We start from the raw sequence: 23,628 nt of genomic DNA, 5'->3' as shown, positions 1-23,628 counted from the left end.
AACTAACCAGTACTTATATTTGAATAAATATAAAGCTAGCTGGTATTTGAATAAATATATTCTTCCTAACACTGCAGAGAATGAAATACAATCACCTTTACCCCTTAAAGAAGTAAAGAAAAGAATAGGCAAAAAGAAGAGGCAGTGATAAGAGTGCAGAAATTCTTTGGTATTTGTTTCTTGTTAAATTTCAATCCTTTTAGTAGGTCCAAACTCTTGTCAGGAACAAATGAGGGTAGTTGTAGCCCCTGTTTCACAGTCAAACTCAGCAAGATCTACAGTTATAAACACCTTTCCACATTTTTGTTTCTGGGAGGGCTAATGTAATATCTATCTACCTGTAGTATAATTCCCCTTTTTCTGAAAGGGAAACATCTTACTAATTCTGTTCTACCTGGAACTCCTCTTAAAACCGTCTTTATAATTTCAGCTTTGAAGATTAAGGTTGAATGAGCATAAACTTTGTAGATAATTTCTCATGTTCTGATTTGACTTTTTCTTTTGTGTATGTGAATAAAAAAAGGCTTTAGCTGATATGAGACAAGTTTTTTTGTCCACTCTTTTTCTCTTACAGAGTTAAATGAACTCTTCTTTCATCCCGCATTTTTTCCTGTCCACATTTTTTGTTGATGCATTCCCTGAAATAAGAGTATTGTCAAATGAGAAGCCAATGCAGAATATAGAGTTTCCATGACAAATATAGTAAGAGACAAATCCTAAGAAGTCAGCAAGGTTATTTATTCTGGTTCAGTAAGGTAGATGAAGCTATAATGAATTCTGGTTATGAGAAAAACAAATTCAGGTAGAGTATCAGAAGTAGTTTCACTTTTAGTAGTAATTTTACTACTCTATAGGAAGTCTGAGAAAAGTAAGTCTTCGTTTTACATTAGAACTGAACAATGCTTGATTTGCTTTAAAATTGAACAGTGAATACAGTAGGGAATGCTTAGTGTGAAAAGCAAGGATAATGTGAAGACTTAATATTGCTTCCTTTGTGTCTCTCCACAAACACCTTCTCTTTCTGTTGCTGATACCTCTGAAAACACAGAGCATATGTCCCCCCGCCATATATGTATTGTTCTGCTGAGTCCAATGAGTTATGAAAGCAGGACTTTCATATAACATGGGGCACGCTGAAATTTGAGGCTGGTTGAACTCTGTTTTATCTGGTGTCTTGGGGAGTGATATGTTAGACTGGAGAAATATTTGTGCATCAGGAATTGTGTCCAGTCCTAAAATGGAAAAAATAATCTGGTTTTTTGTTAGTATGACATATTTCATTTTAATCTTTCACCAAAGCTTTATCATGTTAATGTGAGTGTTTCTCAATTTTCAACCCTTTGTCAAGTCTGAAATAGATTAAGTTGCAAACTGTGCATGTATAGTTTATCTTGGAAGAACTGTGGCTTGGCAAAACTTCATTTATCTATGTATTACATCCTCAGAATGATTTTCCTTCTTCCATCAGTCTTCTCTTGGGGCAGGAGGAGGTAATTATATTAGTTATCTGCTTAGGAATTCTCACTTGGTAAAAGTGCCTCAGCCTGCCTAGCCAACACGTATGCAAGCTTCAGAAGCACATCCAAGAGGTTGAGCTGAAATACAGCTTCAGCCTGAGAGGGCATTTTCAGGGAGGATTTTTGGGGTGGGAAAATGAAGGCAGAGGAAGGTGAATAATGCATTGCTGAATGAATTCCTATGAAAGGAAATGAAGACATTGCACATTGTCTGGTAATACCATTGGGAAGGAAGACAGTCTAAGCAAGAAAACCTCAACAAGCTGCTGGATCTCAGGATGTGTTTAGAGCTGTATTGTAAAAGAATAGTGGAGGGAAAAAATGCCTTCATACATGGTATAAAATAAAACTAAAGCCAAGCAAAAACTTCTCTCTCTCCTTCCAAACAAGAGTTTGGTTACTGTTGTCATGAAAAGACTAAGTTCCTCATATTTGTTCACTTATTACTTTAATGGAATTATCTTTTTATGCATGTAGTCCAATAGCTTATGCTGACACAATGAATGCTGCTTATGAAGGTGTATATGTATAGTTGTTTAGTCAAACCACACTTTCAAAGAATCCTTGCCATCTTCTCAAAATTCTTTTGAACAGATGCATGTCTGGTTAAGTTTGTATATTTTAGAATTTGGGTCATGTGAAGGAAGTGATCTTCACAATGGAAAAAAACTTCAATGATAACAGTTTCAGCACAGCAATAGGAAGAGGGTACGGACTCCTTCAGTCTTGAAGAAATGTTAATTGCTAATAAATACTGTTGTTGAGAAAATTTGAATCTACTTGATTGTATCTTTGAAAGTCTAAATATTTTTTATGACTTTTGTATTCTGCAACATAGGTTAATCCTGGATTTTATGGTTCTGTTTACTTAAAGTCAGCCTTAATCCTCTTCAGAAATACTTCATTGTGCCTGTAATAAAAGTGACTTTTGTGAAATGTTTACTGATTTCCCCCTTTCCAGATATTCTCTCCCAGTATCAACACAGCCGTGAATAGATATAGTTATCTTGTTGCACCCTTTCTTTGTTAGACTGTTTTCCTCCAGCTCTTGTTCTTATTTTCAGTGAGGAGAAGTATTAATAATTCAGTGATTCCTGTGGAAAAAGATAAATGTTCTTGATTGCTGGAGGAGATATTATGGTCTCTTTCTTCACCCTGTCCTCCATCTTCTCCTATCTGTCTCAACTGTGCAGTCACAGTTAGCAATCAGCATCTCGGCCACATGCTGAACAGCTTTTCCTTCACAGTTTTTGTGGTATAAACATAATTTAGCTTGATTTCCTAAGAAAATAAGACATAGACACATTTCTTTTCCTGTCTCCATTCCTTGTAACTTTTGCATTGTTTGTTAGCTTCAGCTAAATTTTGACAGATGCCAAAAGGTCTTCAGTGTTTAAATTCTTGTGGAAGCAGGCAGCTGGGTGAAGGAGAGAGACTTACATTCATGCCTCACCTCCTCAGTGCCTGGGGGAAAGATCTAATGTTATCAAAACCACTGTTCCTTTTTCTGTCCTGCTAGGTGGCCAGATGGTCAACAAGTGGTAGCTTGAAGTAAGAAACAAGATTGTGCTGCTTTTTGCCTTCCTGTTAGTAGGGGTTTGAGGAAAGCATGAAAAAGGTTTAGGGATATTGGAGTTAAAAGGTGAGTGGTTCAAGGGTCTTGGACATCAATTCATAGGGACCAAGCTTCATTCATCGTGATACCTGTAGAAAACTCTTGCTGCGGTGTAAGGCCCGAGCCATTTTCTGTTTTTGCATTGAGTTGAAAGTTCATTTGTGTATCCATGAATATGTTCATGTAGAAGTAGGCAGGAGGTAACCCAGGACCTATAGTGACAGTTTCCAATAGAAGAACAGCTGATTTTCTGGAGAGAGCTTTTTATAACAGTGAATAGTAAAAGGACATCCTTGCACATTGAAGATGATGCAATACTGGTTTTGATGGCTGAAAAAATGATGAGGCAGGCTTATGTCCATCTGGAAGAGTGCATCCCCCCTAGTTACTCTCTGCTGCTGGGAGGTGCCAGACTATAAGCCACCAAAGTTACTGCCGTACCGTACATTGAAGTTTCATGTATCTCTTCTTTGCAGAGAATGAATGCCACTGATGTAGCCAGGTTAAGCTAAAAATTATGCTCTTCCTAGTCTATCAATGCAGAACACTATATTGTGGGAGCCAGTGGAGCTGGTAAAGGCATGGTGCTTCAGCCACTGGATCTACAGGACTGAGGATGTATGCTGTGCAAGATGAAGTTGCTCTAAGCATCACTATTTTACATGATTTTTTTGAATATTCATGCTTGTGCAGCTGATGCTGTTCTTTAGCATGATTTGTGTTTCTGAGGTGTATGATGTACATACATGACTTCAGGAGTTCATGTAGTCATTTTAATGAGTTATGAAAATTTGGGGTAAACATTGCACAAAATGAGTCTGAAATACAGTGCTGTTGACTAAAGAATGTCTAAAAAAATGGATGACTTTTTTTTGCAGTTGCACAGCAAACTTCTAGAAACAGAGCGGCAGCTAGGGGAAGCGCATGGGCGGCTCAAGGAGCAAAGGCAGCTGTCTAGTGAGAAGCTGATGGACAAAGAGCAGCAGGTGGCTGATCTGCAGTTAAAACTTTCTCGTGCTGAAGAGCAGGTATGCAAACTCTAGTTCTGGTTCTGATAGTAGCCTGTATAACCACTTGTGGTGATGTTGCAGTTAATAAAGTTTGTCCTTATGGGAATTTCATTTTACTAATACTGTTTAAAGTCTTATGGTAAAATTGTCAAAATCTGCCTAGATGCCACTAGCATTACAGATTTTTTGTAAAGCTAAATGCTCATTGGATGCACATATGTTCATGGTGCTTTACAGATGGACAAAAGATGTGCATTTTGCGCTTACGAGCTTTGTCCAAGGATCTTATGAAAAAAAAAGAAGACTTAGGTGCACCTAAGCCCATATGAATAAAGTTTTGTGTGTAGACACTTTTGTGAGATAAAGCCCTATGTGAAGACAAAGTGAACATGGCATAGCAGGTCACTGATAATTAATAACTTTTGTGGGGTGGATGGGCAGAAAACACTTGTTTTATTAATTTTTATTTGTTTTAATGAGTATCTTGTATATGTTGCTGATTTTCTGCTGCCTGTAGCGGGATTGGTCAAATACCTGAGTGGTACGTTGTCAAAGCTTTAAAGCTTTTCTGTAGCTAATTTGCAAAGCCTTGACCAGTATAGAAGTGGAGACTGCTAAACTGAAGTTGCTACTAAAACTGCTAATAATAGTGATAATAATGTTGTTTTACAGGTATCTACATTACCAGTCATGTTACATCTTAACAACTATTGGAAAAAACGTACTAAAAATCTCTTGTGTTTTAGAATTTTGAGAGCTAAAATACATATGTCTGATACTTGTTTTATAGTTCTTGCTTGTGATATAGAATCTCACCCATTAATGGTAATGAATGCTTTGGTTAGATTTTGATTCTTTAACTAGCATTACACACTTTTATTTTTATATCAGTTTTCAAATATTCATGTTTAGACTAAAGTCTTTTAGCATTAGAATGAACGTGGAGCACTGTTGGCATACTGGGTGGTGCTTGTTCACTCATTAGTCTGGTTTGTTTGTTGGTTTTGGTTTTTTTCAGCTAAAGGAAAAAGCAGCAAATTCCACCGAATTGCAACATCAATTAGATAAGGCAAAACAGCAGCACCAGGAACAGCAGACACTTCAGCAAAATACTACAGCAAAACTACGAGAAGCCCAGGTAACATAGTTATATATCCTCATGTGAATTTGTATTTCAGGTTTTCATTGTTTTAAATGTTTTCTCTGTAAAAATGACTTACATGACTTATACTACTTTCAAGAAATTAACTTGTAAATCTAGAACATAATATACAAAAAATGTTTAATAAATTTATCCAACATTTTATGCGTTAGGAGTAACTTCTAAGGTCCTTATAATTAAGGAAGCTATTATGCGATTTTCTAGAATGATTTGGAGCAAGTACTACGACAAATTGGAGATAAGGACCAAAAAATTCAAAATCTTGAGGCTTTGCTTCAAAAAAGCAAGGAAAACATTTCTCTGCTAGAAAAGGAAAGAGAGGACTTATATGCAAAAATTCAAGCTGGGGAAGGAGAAACTGCAGTACTTAACCAGCTACAAGAGAAAAACCATGCATTGCAAATACAGGTAAGAACTCGCAGAGTTGTTTCTTTTCTTTCAATCTCATTATTGAATCTTGTTTCCTTTTTTTTCCATCTCATCAGATATGACACTAATCTTTTCTGTACTTTGCTGTTTCTTTGATACTTACTTTAAATTTCACAGGACTTGTGTTTTGGTGACTTCCTTGCTATCAGCATAAAGGAAGGAGTTCCTAGATATTTCCTATGTACATACGCTAGTAATATGTGCTTACAAATAACTTTTGGATACATATACATGTTTGTTTCTCTTATTTTAAAAAGAGGTTTAATTCCTGCTTTCAACACCAAAATTTTTAACCTGCATCTGCTGTCTCCTTAGTATTTTGTTTTTGTTACAGTAAGGCCAAATTGACAATTCCCTTTTGCTTCCATTTTCAACTGGTAACCTATTTAAACTCTGGTATTGCGTACAATATAGCTTTACTGTAATAGTTCAGAAAAAGAATTGTGATAGTGTTGAGTCTCCAGAGCCATAAGACAACACACTGAAATTCAGAAGATTTATGACTTCCTTGGACATGCTGTTCCAGCCTTCTCTTCTACTTACCTCCTTTTTTTTTTCACTGCAGGTAACTCAGCTGACAGAGAAGCTGAAGAATCAATCAGAAAGTCATAAACAAGCCCAAGAGAATTTGCATGAGCAAGTGCAGGAGCAAAAGGCACATCTAAGAGCTGCTCAAGACCGTGTTCTTTCCCTGGAAACAAACATAACTGAACTAACCAGCCAGCTAAATGAAAGCAAAGAGAAAGTATCACAACTTGACGTACAGGTAATGTACTGTCTAGTGATATAAATCCTGCTTGTGATTTCTGTATTCTCTCCAGACAACGTACAAAGCAATTTAGGAAAAACTCCATGTTTCTACTAACAGATGAATGAAGTAGAATAAGGCAGATAAAATTGAGGAAAATGTAGGTGGATTCCGAATAGCAATAGATGACAAGTGTGTGGGGTTCTTTTTGTTGTGGATTTTTTGGTCTATATTGTTTTATTGTGTGGTGGTTTTTTTTTTTTTTTAAATTAAAAACCCCTGAAGTTCATAATTGAGTTGGGAAAATCTGTCCTCAAGCATCTTGTTGTATTTGTAATGATTAGCTATCCAAAACCCTGCTCTTATCAGTCCTGGATTCTTTGCACCAGAGTGAAAGTCTGACAAGTGACTAAGATCTTGATGCCTAGAATTTCTGATGCTGGTGTGTTTTGTCAAAAACAAGACAAAAAAGCTGTGGGCCACATTGTTGTCAATTTAATTTATTAAACAAGGAAATTTCCCAGTATGGACTTAAGATGGACTCTCCTACTATTAAGTGCTGCTTAAATTAAAATGAAATCAAATTAAAATTAAATTAAAAGCTGCTAATTATGTTCAGTTATCCCAAAGAATAAATAACATTTAATCAGAAGTTCTTGCATCAGTACATGCTGGATTATTACACTGTGTAGTCTTTTGAATTAGTGTTACTCAGTTTCCAAACAGGTGTAGGAACTCCTTCTCATGTAATGTTTTTACTGGGCTTCACTACAGTATCTGGGCTGTTTTTTCACCAAGACATTAGAGCTAGAACTGAATAATTTATGGACTATTGCAGCTGCTTTTTAAGGCAATGTGAGCTTCCTTACAGTCTTCAGGGAAGTGGCATTTCTATTAGGCAGAAAAATAGTAAATGACAATAGCAGGTGACCCTGAATATTGCCACTCTGCACCAACACCATTCATACCTACCTTCTAAATTTTGTTTGCTGGGTGTTTTGGAAGGAAGGGAGATTGTTCCCTAACAGGCTGATAGGAGCAGAGAAAGAGAGTATGCGTGTAGAAGCATATTTTTGTTGTTTCTCATTATTCTTGCTTTTAAAAATTTTGGAGGCCCTTGAATGTGCATGTAGTCTGAAGTTATCAAGGTATGCATGGCTGTGAATGCAGTAAGTATATCCCATTGTTCCTTGTTAGTAAGTAAAAATGTTTTCCTAGAGTAGATGAGTGGGACTGGTGGAGTGTTTTTTTTGTTTTGTCTGTTTTTTTAGCTCAAAGTAAAAACTAACTGTGGTTTAAAATCCTGATATTTGGCTAAACCTTGAAAATCTTTCTTCCTTTTTTTTTTACACTAGCACATGCAAATTACTGATTTCACTATTAAACTTACTGATAAGTATAAAAATTATTAAAGTGAGTTATGGTAAAATAGATGTTTTAGTGAAATACAACTTGTCTTTTAGGTGAAAGCAAAGACTGAATTACTACTTTCAGCAGAAGCATCGAAAGCTGCTCAAAGAGCAGATCTTCAGAATCATCTGGACACTGCCCAGCATGCACTGCAAGATAAGCAACAGGTTGTAAGCAACATATAAACTTAAAGTTTCTATGTTACCTTTAAAACTACTTTAAAACCTAAGAATAGTCTGTTTACAAAGTAAATAAACATGTGAATATGCATTTAGAAATTATAATTTAGGATATTTTAACCACGTGGTATGTATTCAGTTCTTTTTGCTGTAATCTGGACCAGGTATATTTTGCAGTGTAAAGAATTTGCTTGGCGATCCACTCCTTGCTGTGGGATTAGGGTTCAGAATCTAAACTGTCCTAATGGGGTATAATTCAATTCTCACCTGTATGTTAGGAAGAAAAGATTGTAGAGTGCACTTGGGTACAAGTGAAAACTCTTAACTCTTATTGCAGATTCAGATACATTCAGAATCAGATGTCTGTATTCACAAATAATTATCTGTGTGCCAAACTGACACAAAAAACCCAAAAGACTGTTGTTAAAATCGCATGTTCTAATGTACGTTAATCCTACTGAAGCATTCCACTGGCTGCTTAATCAAATATTTGCATTGATAGAATCAGTGCTGCTGTGGTCTTCATGGAAACATCCAGCAGATGCTAACATAGCACCATTTTTTAGCATGGGAATGTAATTAATTGCTGTAAACTGAAGACCTCTTTTGCAACGATTAAATAATTAATAAATCAGCTTGGTTGAAGAGCAACAGGCTTTGATGTAGTCAAAGTGTTTACTAGATAAATGTGTTCGTGTCTCTTGTGGAAATTATGTTGGTTTGTGTTGAACCAAATGGTTTGAAATCATCTCTGGTATGTGAAGAACTGACTGTTTCTATGGTATTGACTTTCTTCGATGGTATTTGATTTCATGAAAACAGCAAAAATTTTCTCTAAGGTTTTGTAGTGTTACTTTCTAGTTACTGTTGTATTAACTGAAGAATCTGGTGCATTTGTTACCTACAATTCCTCTTCTATTCATAACTTAAAACACCTTTGTTAAGATTTAGCTCACAGCCTGTAAATTTTGAGAGGAATATTGAGGCTTTAAAAGAAACTTCGTTAGTTTAACAGAGAGAATTTGTGCATGTGTTTGAGTTTCCCCTCTCAATTTCCTGCTCCTTAGATTAAAAAAGAAACATTATTTTCCTTTTTAATTTGAACATGTTAGATCATTTAACGCATCTATGACATTAGGCATTTTTGGAAGTTGTTTAAAAGCTAACAACCCTTGTATTTTTATTTTACCTCAGGAGTTAAATAAGGTCAGCGTTCAGTTGGATCAGGTTACAGCTAAGCTGAATGACAAGCAGGAATACTGTGCTCAGTTGGAAGTCAATCTTAAAGAGTACAAAGAGAAACATCTGTATTTAGAACAGAAAAGTGAAGAGCTAGAGGGACAGCTTAAGGTTTGTATTGAACACAGTATCTGGACTTACAGAAACGGATGTTCTCTGCTGTTTGGTGGCATGTGATAGAAGCTGTGCTCAAATTATGGGGGAAGGATTGTATCAATACCAGTTTTGTAGAGTTTCTTTTTCACTAGTGTTTCCCAATCCACCATTTAATCCTATTCTCTACTTCTTCCATGCTAGCATATCACACTAAAATGACAGGTTTAGGACTTTGCCACTATCCTGTCATTTTTCTGGATGTGCTTTTACCAACCTCTGTGCTACCAGGAAATTGTTACAAGAGGGAACATGAATATATCCCAAAATTAGAGTCTTGACATTCAAGCTTATATGCTTTACAAGTGTCATCAGGGAATATGTGTTATATTGATTAGCCCAAGTTAATGCTATGTGTCTGGTTTAATTTATTTCTAAAGCCTTTCAGTAGGCTTCTACAGAGGCTTTTTATCAAAATTACTAACTTGATCTTGAGTTTTGCGTTCCAGTTCTGGAATCAGTTTTTCTTTTAAAGTGCACATAATTCTGGCGGAAGGTGTTTCGGTGTTTTGTGATACTAGCATTTTCAGTTAAGGATATAAATTAGTCCTAATGCTTGAGAGCTTTTAAATTTGGGCTTTAACCTTTGTTCAATGTTTGTTAAAAATTGTTGGTAGTCAAAATTCACAATACGTAAAAGCAGATGATACAGGGATCTTAGCAGCAATGCAGAACTGGTTTTGCAGTGTTGTCTATCTGTTTTGAGGGAGCTTAGCAGTCTTTATGCTTAAGACTGAGTTGGGTGTTTTTCCTAGCTTATGTGCTCTATAGAAGAGAAGGAATATTGTTTTCCCTGTATGAAATTTTAGATCCAATGCTATTAAAAAATAAAGCTGTCATCCATTAGCTTTATCAGCATAATTATTTTGTGCTTCATCTCTCTTCTTTTGCACACTTTTTTTTCCTGCCCACTTGGATTTGTGTGTTTATTTTGCAGTCTTTTGCTAAAGTTTCACGAGTAATCAAAAGACACAAATGCTTGGGAGGAGTACAGTGCTCACTTGCACAAGATTTTATATGGTTCCTGGTAGCTGAAGTGTGAAACGGAGCAGGGTTGTTGATGCTGTCAGCAGAAGTGCAGTTCTGTGTAAAATCTTGGCATCATCACCATTCTTTGGGATTATTCCAGTTGAATGCATTTAAAAAAAAATGGGGAGAAAAAAAAAAAAAAAAGCCCTCAGGAATTTTCTCAGAGAAACTTGGCGATTTTGTTTTATGCCCACTGTGTAAAAGCAGAAGTGACTGTAAAACAGCCAGTGTGTTGAAGAGTCTAAGCAGTGCCCATTTGCTGAGGACTGCTGTGTTGTTTATAGTCCATGTACATGAACAAGTACCTTTGGAAAAAAAAAAACCCAAGAAAAACCTCTTCCAGGCAAGCATAGGATTTCTTCACAGCTATAGTTTGTGTCTTTGTTTTTGTTACAAAGAATGGCAGAGTTCTTGGGGTATGTAAATCAGCAGTCAGTTGAAACTGCTGAAACTACTTGGTGGTGGCTGAGAATCTGGTCCCAAAGCTGAGCACTGTGTATGGCCTTTTTTTGTATAAGTGTTTTGGATAGGCTTTTTAAAGATTTCTTCTTTTTATCTGTTACTTTGCAGTAAAATGGCTGCTTGTCCTTTTATTTAAAGATGATTTCAGAATGTTTTACCAAAATGGTTCCATTTTGGAGGAGCAAGAGATTTGCAGGAACTAAATAATGAAAGATAAATAGCAAACTAATGAAATAGGTAGACATGATGAGAAATTGCGACTGCTTTCTACAGTAAATGCTACTCACAGACTAGATGACTTCTGCTTTTCGTTGCTATTTTTATTTTGCTGTTTGTGTTCTGATGGCTCTAACTTTATTTTTCTATCTGTCTCAGAAACTTGAAGCTGACATTCTTGATGCTAAAGCAAGCAAAGAACAAGCTCTTCAGGAGTTACAGCAGCAGCGACAACTATCTACAGAATTAGACCTCCGAACAGCAGAACTGAGTAAACAACTTGAAGCAGCAAGAGAAGCGTATGTATTTCTTGGGTTATAGTACTTCTCAAAGTCAGACATAAAACTAGAGTGGTTTGGACTAGAATTGAAATTTTGTTCTTCTCTCCCGTGATTTCTTAAAATCATAGATGTGATGTGTTCCCTCTGCTAGGAGAACTGAGTTTTATCCCACCTGTTTTCTTTCACTCTATATGCCATGCAGACTCCATCTGTCGTGTTGTCTCCTGTGAATCACTGACTGCTGTGATTCAATACACTTCAGTTTATTCACCATGCTTGTTGTCAGCTAAATATTTGAACAGTTTGATGTAGTGAGGTCCATCTTTAAATATCCATAGCTCTGTAGCTTTTTTCAAAGACTAATTTGCAATTTATGGATAAGCCGCAAAGGGGTAGTTTCTTTTCATTATAGTTGAGAAAGAAAATTCCATCTCAGAATAGTTTTTAGAGTTGCTGGTATTTCTTCATTGGAGAGACAAAATGCCCATGCTCTGGATGGAAAAGGTATGCGTTGAAGTAGTTCTAATAATAGAGACATTTAATGATACAAAAAACCCATGAAGAAGAATTTTTAAAAAATATTATTTTTCTCTTTGTATTTGCAGGATGTCTAATGCTAAACTAGATTTGCAGAAGAAATCTGAGGCCCTTGAACAAGCAAAACAGCAAATTTCAAAGCAGGAGGAGGAAAATACCAGCCTCAAACAAATCCTTGAGAAATCAAATCAAGATACAAGTAAACAACTTAAGGAATTAGATTGTAAAATGCAAGTGGCAACATCAGAGCTGCAACAAGTGAAATTAGAGAAGGATACTCTATTAAAGGACCTTGCAGCTACCAAAGACAAGCTCTCAAAAAGTTCTGAATCCTTCAAAAAAAGAAAGGAGGAATTAGAAAAAGAAATACAAAAAGGAAAAGCAGCTGTGGCAGAAATGGTTAGTAGTTTCTTTCATTAGACTTTGTTTGGTGTATTTACAGTCTGATAAAATGGCTTTGCTTTCTATCTGAAAACAGCATACACACAATGACAATGTATGGAAATTAATTGCCTCAAGGAAAAACAAATTGTGATTTTTTAGCAGTTCATACATGTTTCCTACCTTAAATTTTTGTCTGGATGTTTACAGTAGTAAACATCAGTCATATCACACAACAGGATCCCTTTTTCTTGCTGCATGCCTTTAATATGGTGAAGAAACTGAATGGAGACCAGTGGTGAAACAGTTTGATGGGAGATGTCCTCCTTTTTAAAAATACATCAGCCTTATTATAACAACACAAAGGTACAAGCCCTTTGCTGAAGTGCCACCATATTGAAGATGGTGTTATTTTTCTGAGGCTATTTTAGTTTCCTTTCTGGAGTCTTTGTATTTAGAATCTTCCTGTGCACTTGTCTGGACAGGCTGGAAGGCTGCATACTGCAGGCAGAGTAACATTGTCTGTCATTTGGGGAGATGCCTAGCTTAAGGCATTACCAGAGTACTAGAACTATTTCAGTTTCAGAAAGGTCTCACAAGTGGTGGTATAACAAAAAGTGCTTGACCACCAGAGCAATCTATTATGGTAAAGAAAGTGAACTCTCACTAGCTTTAAAATACATATTTCTCTTCCCTCTTTTGCTTTGTTGGTAGTGTGGATGGCCCCTATAGGAATACATGTTTCAAAGATTTTCTTATACAGTTGTTCTGACACCCCTGCCTCAGACACGGTAGGGGGGGCCTTTCTCATTCCCTTCTCATCTTACATGTCACCATTTCCCAGAACCCTTTCAGAGCTGCTTTTATTCTGGTCTAAAAAAATTCTGCTCCTAGTTAAAAATAACATTTTTTCCTTTACTCTTTCACCTTTTTAAGATAAGCCTTTTTGTTTGCTTTACCTAGTTACTGCTGTTTAAATATTTGTTTCTCCTAAAAACTTGAAGGATTTTCTCCCCAATTTAGACTTAAAGATAGGAGGGCAGATTCTGCTTCTAATTTTGTAGTCATTTGGAGTCTTGCCACTGTCTTAAGTTCATATCATTTGGGCTTAAAATGTAGTTGTATTTGCATAAAAGTCCCACAAATGTACTTGCTTGTGAGTTTTAGAACACCAAGAAATTTTGGATCCTGAGGCAAGTGGTGAGCCTACTGCTTCCCACAAGAAGGGCTGCCAAACAGCATTTTCAAACAGGGAAACCATCCCTAATCAGAAGAACTCTGTGGCACATGGTTGCATTTGTTAGTACATGGTATCAGGTGTGTTCAGCTTAGATTTACCACTGTTACAAGTTTTGAGAAGTTTTAAGCTGAAAACATGTCTGCAGCTGAGAAGGAAAGCTTTTTCACTGAAAAGCATTATTTTTCAACGGTTTGTAGATCCTGAGAAAATAGCTGGTACCCGATCTTAGAAGCTCACAGGAATATTTCCTTGTCTTATGTTTTTTAGGAAAAATCTTGCCAAGAAGTAAAACACCAGCTCCAGGTACAAACAGAGTCTGTAGCAAAAGAGAGGAATGAATTGAAAAACTCACTGGAAAAAAAAGAGGGGGTAAGCTGTCCACTTAGTTTCAAAAATCTGGAAACCAGTAATAATAAATGTTTAAATGATTCATTTTCAGTCTCACATGCTGGGACTGATGAGAGATAAAGAGGTTGCAGTTCTCAAATTGTAACCTACCTAGGGCACTGAGATAAAGTGATTTCCCAGATGTTAATGTGAAGCTTTAATATACAGGTTTTACTCCTACCTTTCTGTGCCCCACATACCTTAGTGGGGGATTTTAGCCCTTCAGGTTTTTTCATTAGTGAAACAGTTACTTGGTGTTACCGTGTCCTCATTTTTTTTATACTTACATACAATAAAAGTTGTTATCTCGTATCCTTAGATCTGTTTTAGTCTCAGGCCTAATCAATACATTCTGCGTGGTTGACAGGACATTTTCAGACAACCTTGGAGGATTTAGTTGCTTTTGCAGACTTGTGTAAGTCACTTGCCTGTGGCTGCGTAAGGACCAAATGTACTTCTTTTTTAAGATGAGGATTCAGACTGCAAAATCATGTAGTCCAGCTGGCAGCCTGAAAGTCAAATCTGCTTTCATGGATTTCTTTATCCAAACTGTCACCTGTTCCCTAAAAGAATCAGAAAAGATGTGGTCAGTGGACACAGTTTGATGGACTGTGATGGACTCTTACTGCCTGAAAGAGGGTTTGTGGATGTGTAGGTGTCATAGTAATTGCTCTGTGACTACTGCTGCTACTCCCCTGGCTCCTCTCTTGTTCAGCAGAAACACTGTGGTTCTCTGTGGCAAGTGCAGGAGGGTGAGTTTGGTATCTGTTGCAGTTGGCAGCAGGAGAGCCCAGACAGTGCTGGCTTGAGAAAAGTTGTCTGCTTTTTGTTCTGAATGGTGAAAAAAGACTGCAGTTGCTCTAAGGGTGGGAAATTGGGAATAACAGATGATTTTAATGTGTTATGGTAGCTCTTAAAATCTACTTGCCAGTGTTCAGTCACCTAGCTCTGAAGCAGAAGATAGCATCAGCGACACTGTGGGATGGTCTGGTTCTGTGTACAAGAAATAACAGTAGCATACTTGGAAACTGTTTTTCTGCAAATATTCTGCAGCTCTTTGTGAAAACGTGAGTGGGCACACTGGATCACAAGAAAGGTATAGCTTGGTATCTGGTCTCTGGCAGAGGAAAGTAGCAGATGCCTAGAGAAAAGTAGAGATTCTTCCCAACTTCTAGCAGTCTTTTGGGAGCTGATTTCCTGAAGCTGTATCTTCAGCTTTAACAGCTTTGACCAGTTTTTCATCTGTGAAGCTGTCTGCTTTTTGAACTACATGATTTGTCATCCATACAGTTCAATAGGCAGTTTCATATACTACAGCATGCACAAATAGTGATTTAAATTAAAATTATATACAGTTATTTAATATTTTTGAATATAGATTTCTAAGCAGTTGTCGATAGAACTTGATTCAGCACGAGCGCAAGTACTGGAAATTCAGGGTCTTCTGAAGGAGAAAGAAAAAAGCGAGCAACATCTCCAGGGAAAGCTGAGAGAGTTAAAGGAGTCTTTCGAGCAGAAGAAAAAACATAGTGAGACACTGCAAGCTGAATTAAAAACTGCCCTTTTAGAAAAGGTAAGACTGGCCTCTCTTACTCCTTTAAGAAAATGAATGTGAATTTCTCTGATAAATGCTGCAGCTTTCATGTCAATGTCTTTGTGATAAACATCTGTTTGCTGTGGTCTTGTTGGAAATTGTTCCCACATCCTGATTTTATAAAGTTTTCAGATGCTGTTGGAGAAAGAAACAACAACATCAACAACAATAATAACAGAAAAAGAACCAATGCTGAAATATGAATTCTGTAGGAATTTAGTTTCAATAAAGTGATAAAAATGGCTAGATTGAATATGTTTATTTTGCTTCAGGAACATGCTATGAGGCTGCCATTTTCTTGTAAAGCAGTAGAATTTTGTGAGAGTAGTTTAGACAAACTCTGCAGTGTTTTGAAATGTCCATGGCAGTTTTAAACCAAGTCTTCTCTTATTATACCAAAAGAATTTATGTGAGTGACAGTATGAAACTCATAAACCATAATGGAAAGAGTTCAAATGTCTTACAATATTAGGGTATGTTGTGTTGTATGCCATGCACTATTAAATGTTGCTCCAGCTTTGGCTGCCCTATGTTACATGATCATATTTGTGCCTTTGTGGAAACTTTAGGACTTGAAAACGTTAAGACCAAACATTAAAAACCTAAATAATGTGTTTCACTTAGTCTTTTGACATGAATTAAATTTTGTTATTAAATCAGTTACAAAATATTACGGTAAAATCACAAACATAGATTACTGAACTGCTATTTCATAAGTGGAAAAAAATCTCATCTTGCAGTAGAAATGCAGTTAATGGAAATGATTAAGCTTACTTTATTGTCTGTAACTTTAACTGAAACATGCTTATGAAACTATGCTTATGTTTCAGGCAGAACTGGAGAATAAACTGCAACAGCAGTCTGTTTTGTCAGCACAGGAGCTTAAAGCAGAGAAAGTCAAGCTAGCAGACTTACAGAAGACCCATGAAAAACATAAGGAAAACATGGAGAAGTTGCAGCTGGACCTTTATGGGAAAGAGTCTGAGCTGCTGGCAACCAGGCAAGACCTTAAGGTACGTACAGTCATTTTAATGTCATATGTGACTTAGTAGATCTGTTTAGATCCATTTTGAAGACCAAGAAACAGTGCAAGAACTGTATAGGTGGAAAAAAGGTCTTCTGCTATATATAGAATTTAGTGCTGTTCAGTCACTTCCCCTGGGACAAAGGACATCCTGAAACTAATTTAAAGCCAAGGAGTATTTGCCAGTTTACCTGAAATACCCTTGCATTTGTGCAGCAGCAAAGTGAAAGATTATTTATTTTTGTATTCTTTTAAGAGTTATTTTTTCATGTTGCTTTCTCTTGTTATATATTGTAGCTTTCAACTAATTTAAACAGCATAGCTAATTAGGACAAAGACTGCTAGCATGTGAGTAACAGCTGTCTTCTAGATGATTTAACTAGAATTTCAGTTGTCAGTTTTTTCCCATGGCCTTGCCCCTTCTGCTTCTTCCTGCCTTGTAGACGTTCAGAGATGTCACACTAATAGAAACAGTAGGTTTAGGGACCTGTCTGGAATACAAGTGTCTGAACTTAGTCCTTGAAGTGTTTGCTCTTCCTAAGCTGATTTTCTCTGATTTGGTATTAGGGTGTAGTGCCTTCAAAGAGGCATTGTTGGGAGTTGTGTCAGTCAGTAAAGGTGGTTTCTGTCCTTTTTTTTTCTGTCCCCCACCTCCTTCATGTCAGTGCTAAGCCAATGCTCCAGTTAGTCCCAGGACATACTGTGCTGCGGAGACTGGCTGTCTACTGGCAAGATAGCTTTGGCACATTTCACTTCAGATGAATCCCACCGCAGTTTTGTCTCTGTCTGTCTGCACTGTTGTTCTAGACTCTTCTGAAGTTTATGGAGAGAAACAGGCACTTTGAGAGGACAGATCATCTGATCTGTTTTAGATGTCAGCTTTTGTTTGCTTCGTTATGTATAAAGGGAGCCTTTGGTGACTGCTTAGATTCCATCGCTCCCTCTCACCTGTCCCAGTGGAGGTCATTCAGTCTTTTGGCCATTTCAGATAGGCCCGTGAGAGCTGTGGAGCCCTAGCGAAATTCCAGGTTTGGGGTTACTTTAAGAAAAAGAGAAATAGCTCCTTTACATATAGGCCATTGGAGTTTTATTAATCTTAGTCCTCTGTAGCATTAGATTACCTGCCATGTTTCCCCGCACATTACAGAAACTTTGCTTTCAGCGCAACTTGGTTGAATCACTATGTTAAATTGTAAAGAACTTCAGCATGATTAATAAGCAATGGTGGTTTAAACATACCTTTTCTTATGGTTAGTTGCTATAGCACACATACCTCTGAGTTAATTTCCTGCAGTGCATTTAGATCAACATTTGGTAATGCAATGACCTGTAAAAGCATTGGATGTGCTCACTAACCTGTTTTTTTTGTTATAGTTTTCATTTAAGTATCACTTGTTGCAAAAATAGCTCTGAATAAGTACTGTTAAACCAGCTTGATGACCAGGACAGTAGATGTCCCACATGCTTTTAAACCTGAATGGGGATGGTAGCAAGAGAGAGAGAGAGAACATTCATGCAAAAAAGTAAAATAAGATAATGGCAATGAAAAAAAAAAAAAGATTTTCAAGATAAGCAGTCAGGTAACTTGATTTATGATGTAGGTCTCTATGGAGCCTAGAGAACCTGAGGAAGTTTGGGGTCCTCAGTGCTGAAGTGATGTACCAACATGAAGGCTGTTTGCTCGATTTTAAAGAAAAAATTTAAAAACATTTTAATTAGTATTAGTGAGGTCTGCTTGACACCACTTTTTTCTGTAAAATGTAGAAGAGGAAAAAGGTGGGGAGCTGATCTTTAATCATGGATATGCTGCCTCATTGCAATGTTAACCTAAAGAAACAGTGATAACTTGTCTTAGAAGACCACAAAGGAAAAAGCACATTCAGAAAGCCTCAGTGTGATAATGTTAGTCTTGAGAGCTGAGTATCAAAATGCCACTCAAAGGCAGAAGAACTTTATGGTAGAGTTTCACAGTCCAATTCAAAGTCACTTGTCTGGATTATGTTTTGCCTTGAGTGAGTTACTTAATAAAAGTAGATAATTTGAGCCAGAGCTATGGATTTTGATTAAAATTTGGAACCAAAGCTGATGGGTGGGCTGGGGTTTGGAGTGGTCTTAATCTTACTAGTAGGCAGTAGTAGAAGTTTTTAAAACTTGTATGTAAGGTGAGCTTGGGTGTCTTTCAGTGCAGGATTTTTGGTAGAGATATGAATTCCCTGCACAGCCGCGTTATGTCAGCACTGTTTGAAGCATTGTCCAGGACAGGCATGGCCAGGCTGTATCCTGGGGTCATAGCAATGCTAGGTTTTCTTTAGGTAAAAATACTACAAGGGAAAACTTAAATATTCTCACGTGGTGTAGCACCATGGTATTGGTGAGACCAAGGTTTCAGGCGTGGGGAGATAGATGATAAAAGGCTGTACAGCGTATGGGTGCATGAGTAGGGTGGTAGGTCTAGTTCCTAGGAGGGGATGGCAGGACTTGGGCTGTACACAGAGCACCATCTGCTGGCATTTGTTCGGAATATCACGGCTGGGATCGCTGGCTCTTCTCAGTCTGGTAGACCCAGGTGTGATTGAAAAGTGAGCAAACGCTTCAGTGAGGTTTTGCAGTTGGAGATACAGCACTGCATGAGAGAGCGCCGCAGAGTGGGCAGCTGCTCTCTGGAGTGCCATCAGCACGGCTGAATCCTAGTTTCTGGGTCAGGAACAGAGGACCCTAGCTATGTAGCTGTAGCCAGATGCAAACTTTGAAGCTGTAAGTCTTGCAGAGGAAAAGCGAGAAGTGTAACAAAACTGAAAGTGAGACCGTAGTTATAATTTTATGGTTACTATTTGCTGCAAATTTACTTTGGTTTAAAAATGCACCATTTATAACAGTAACTCATACACTTTTTCTTTGTGACTGGAAAGAAGAAATTGGATAGGATTTGAGTGCTTACAAAAGCTATAGTTTTTGATAAAAAATAATATATGTAATAAAAAAAGAATACTACTATTTTGTGTGTATATATATATGCACATATATACAAATATACCTGTATTTATATATAATATATAAATATTTTTGTATGCACGCACAAAGTATTTAATGGGTTTTTTTTGTGGAAAAGGCATTTTTTTATATAGAAGAGTTTATAAAAATGCAGCACTTATTTTTGCCTTGATTTTGAATTGGTGTAAACATACATCGTGTGAATCCTGCTTTCCTGAGCTGTGCCAAGTATCCTTCAGTATTGGCATTTGTGCTTTATGTAGTCAGTCCTGGTTTCCTCTGTGTTCTCAAAAGAATGTTTCTTTGCCTCCAATATTGGCATCTCTGTCAGTGTATCTTCAGTGGATGTTCTGGGACAAAATTCATGCTGCCAAACCTCAGGTCTGTAAGTCAGGAGCCTAAGTTGCGTACAGTCAATCTAACCGTTCTTCTTAGGAAGCAAAGAGAGATCAGATTAGCATCTGTGAACAGTTTCATGTCTCTCCTTGAGGACTGGGATCTGGGAGCACACAGACTAAAATGCTCATTTGTGCACTTTACTTAGGTGGAATGAATCCAGGTACTACCACCCAGCTAGGAGCAGTTCTGTACTTCGCACTATTATTTGCACTGCAACAGCCCAAGTTGTAGTGAATCACTGTGATATCTTATCTATTTATTTATTTAAGCTCTGTACCAGTCATCCTAACATCTGGTTTTATTTACAAAATCAAGTACAGATTGACCTCTTTTGTTCTGTACCTTTTCCTTGTATTTGGTTTTGTCGGTCATTCTGAAGAGCAATCTCATGACTGAGTGGAATCTTTTTGGGAGAACACCTATCATGTTCTGGGAGCAACAGCAAAACTGAATGGTAATTAAATAAGGTAGATGGCATCAGATGTTTTGAGAGGTGATTTTATGTTAAAGATGTGAGCTTCTCAGCAGTCCAAAAGAATCGGGCTGAATTACAGTCTCAGCGGAGACTGGGCCAGGAGCAAAGACAATAACTGGAATGTTTAACCACGTGCCAGAAAATTTCTGCTCGTTTCCAAAGGTTGCTGTGAGGGACTTTTGAGTGAAGCAGAAAGAAAGGCATAAATAGATAGAAGGTTGATCTACTCTTGAAATTATATTTGATGGTAGCATCATTATTAATCACAGCACAATTAAGAGGCATTTATATATGTAAGCTGTAGTATGCTAAATTGTATGCAAAATTCCAAGTCTCTTATATTGCAAACTACTGAATTACAGAAATGTTTGTGCATAATACAGTGCAGAGCTGGCTGAATACTGTCTCCCTGTATAAGAATGTTTACATTGTCTTGGCCTAGGTATAGACACAGTGAGATAACCTGTCCAGTGTAGACACTTTGAGGGGGTGTTGAGAGAGGAGTATCCCCTATGTGAGGCTTTTAATTTGGGTGTCACTATGCACTTCATCAAATTTTATCATCCTGTGCTAAAAAATTGGATGTAACCACATTTCTTCCACTGGAAACAAGCTTGAATAAAAGCCATGGCTTCATTATGTTTCTTTCTAAAACTGCAGAGACTGTTGGGTTTTCCTGTGAAGATGTTATATAATGATGCTACACTTCCCATCCTTTCTCATTGCTAGGAAAATACGGTACTTCACTGCCCACAGTGGAGCAGAGAGGGATAATTTTGCTTTCTGAAAGACCCACCTTGCTGAAACCTTGAAATTGCAAAAGCACCTACTATTTTGCTTAAAAAAATTTGAGTTAACACCTTGTGAAGTGTTAAGTAGTAAACTCTAGTAGCCTACAAAGCAGATAAAATAATTTGTGTGCAAATTAAGTTTGAAAGCCAGCATGAGCTTTTTAAGAGCCACTGGGGTTGTTGAAAATGCTATTGAATCAGCAGTGTTCCATCACTGGTGTTTCAAACTAAGTCTGACTCTACAGGCAAAATACTTTAAGACTTTACAAGGGTGGATTAGGAGGCATCAGAAATCAATTTGTTTTTAAATCAGCACGGGAGTTGCTAAAGCATATGCATAATTAAGTGAAGTCAAAGTTTTTCTTATTGTTCCTTTTAAAATCTGTAACCTTCAACAAGAGATTTGATTAGGTTTTAAGTAAGAGCTTCAAAAAGAATTTAGTTTATCTTGAAAGAATTTAGATCCTTACTGGTGCACTGAAAGTAATAAACTTATTACTAATAATAAATCTCCTCACCTCACATTCTGTATCTTAGTGTCAAAAATGTCCATAAAATAGTGATATTTTGGGGGAGTGGAGGATGAGTTTGGTGTTTTTCTTTCTCATTGATTCTTTGTGAAGGAACATACTTCTAAGTGGAGCTAGTCTATGCCTAAACTGAAGACTTTAAAGAAAATAACCTCCAGAATACTAACTCAAGAAGAACCCCGAAGTTTGACTTTGGTGTGAGCAAATAGAATGGCCCTTAGGTGCAAGTTTTAGGATGTTCCTTGGGTTTTTGTGACCTGTTGTGAAGAGATAAATCCACATTCTTTTTCTAGGTAATGGGGAGAGTTGGAGGCAAAATAAAATATATTCTGTAGTAGATTCTGAATGGAAGTTTACATTTTGTGTTTAAAATGCTGATGCAGCTGAGACTGTGAAACATTTTGTGCTGATATTAGCGTTTTAAATTTGTACATATCACTTTAGGATTTTCAAAAATCTTACAATTGTCCTAGCTAACGCTAGCTTCATTAAGTCATTGGGAAAAAATAGCACTGAATTACTTTTGAAATCTTCACAGTATAGCTTCACTGCCTCTTAACAGCTGTCTAGAGTTATAGACCAGTTGATTTGCTTGGAGAATAAATTTGTGTGAGCAAATTCAAGTTCATTCTCTTTTCATCAGTCACCTTTCATTCTCTGCTGTTTTGAATGTTTTCACCTTTTCTCTGTGGAAAGATGCAAGCCAGAATATGTACGATAAGGTATTGCTGCTGGAAATGGTACTGGCTTAGTTTCTTTTTACTCAGGGTAACGTTGTAACCTAGAAGTTTCTGTAACTGTGCTCTGTCAACATTTGAAGCTAAATGTTGCACTCTAGATAACAATTTTCCCATGTGAAAATGTTTAAGTGACTGTTGAGTGTCTGAAGCTCTTATATTGAGATAATTTGCAGAATTTTCTTTGTAATTAGTCCACAGAAGAAAAGCTTGCTCTAGCTCAAGAAGAATTAGTTTCCAGCAGAAATCGAATTGCTAGCAATAATCAGCAGATTCAGGAACTGAAAAAAGCAAAGTCTACACTGGAGCAGGATGCATCAAAGAAGGAGCAGCAGCTGGGTGAGAAGACTAAAATGTTACAGGATCTTCAGAATGACAGGGTAAATGCCTCTGTCTTTTGAAATCTTCACAGACACATCCACCCCACGCAGACACCCACTATTAATTCGTGTTACATCTCTAAACAAGAGGTATTTTGAGGGCATAGTACTGTTGTAGTGCATAGCAATGGCAGTTTTACTGAATCTCTGATGCAAAGACTTTTAACAGACAGTTGATGTGAATTTGGTTTGAAATTTGTTCTAAGTGGCTAGACCGGTGGAAAAACATTATTAGTTTTAAATCTAAAACTGCAGACATGCTGCTAATTGTTTGCACTATGAAGTGTGGATAGAGATATGTGGCAGTTGTTTCCCCTTAATTACAAAGCCTCCGAGCAGGTTTTGGGCCCTGGATGTTTTTTGTTTGGTTGGTTTTTTTATTGTGTGAACTTGGAAGAGGTAACTTTTCTGGCACTTTTTATTTCTCTTTAAGATTTTGAAAGAAAAAGACTTGGCTAATGAAAAATGTAAAACAACAGAGCTCCAGGAAATAAGGACTAGACTTGAAAAAGAAAGTGCCAAGCTGGGTGAAGAGCTTAGAGCCTGCAAGCAAGAATTTGAGAAGGTATACTGAGACAAACTGAGTCTTCATGTGGTTGGTTATCTGATAACAAATATATGCCTACTCAGTAGATGTTATCTGGAATGGCTATGCAAAGATGGTTGCTGTAAATATCAGTATTACAGGTAAGGGAACCAAAGCACAGATTTC

At 37.1% G+C, this 23,628-nt stretch overlaps 1 protein-coding gene across 9 annotated transcripts in view; it reads left to right on the top strand.

Annotated features, from left to right (window-relative positions):
• EEA1 (early endosome antigen 1) overlaps window positions 1-23,628 on the top strand; it is a 78,375-nt gene that overhangs the window by 42,492 nt on the left and 12,255 nt on the right. For 8 of the 9 annotated variants that reach the window (XR_012629226.1, XM_074870736.1, XM_074870731.1 and 5 more), the window contains 13 exons: window positions 4,011-4,160; window positions 5,161-5,280; window positions 5,509-5,712; window positions 6,299-6,499; window positions 7,945-8,058; window positions 9,265-9,420; window positions 11,329-11,468; window positions 12,056-12,386; window positions 13,876-13,977; window positions 15,374-15,568; window positions 16,420-16,602; window positions 22,731-22,916; window positions 23,350-23,481. Coding sequence is in view for 8 of the 9 variants with exons in the window: in XM_074870736.1 (XP_074726837.1) it covers window positions 4,011-4,160; window positions 5,161-5,280; window positions 5,509-5,712; window positions 6,299-6,499; window positions 7,945-8,058; window positions 9,265-9,420; window positions 11,329-11,468; window positions 12,056-12,386; window positions 13,876-13,977; window positions 15,374-15,568; window positions 16,420-16,602; window positions 22,731-22,916; window positions 23,350-23,481 (2,214 nt within the window). In the remaining variant the exon portion in view is untranslated. The remainder of the gene's footprint in view (window positions 1-4,010; window positions 4,161-5,160; window positions 5,281-5,508; window positions 5,713-6,298; window positions 6,500-7,944; window positions 8,059-9,264; window positions 9,421-11,328; window positions 11,469-12,055; window positions 12,387-13,875; window positions 13,978-15,373; window positions 15,569-16,419; window positions 16,603-22,730; window positions 22,917-23,349; window positions 23,482-23,628) is intronic. The other variant, XM_074870735.1, reaches the window with a different exon arrangement.

This window comes from Strix uralensis, chromosome 5 (assembly GCF_047716275.1).
Source record: "Strix uralensis isolate ZFMK-TIS-50842 chromosome 5, bStrUra1, whole genome shotgun sequence".
In the NCBI taxonomy this organism is placed as follows: Eukaryota; Metazoa; Chordata; class Aves; order Strigiformes; family Strigidae; genus Strix; species Strix uralensis.
Note: the sequence above shows the minus strand (reverse complement) of the source record. Positions and strands in the feature narration are given on the sequence as shown.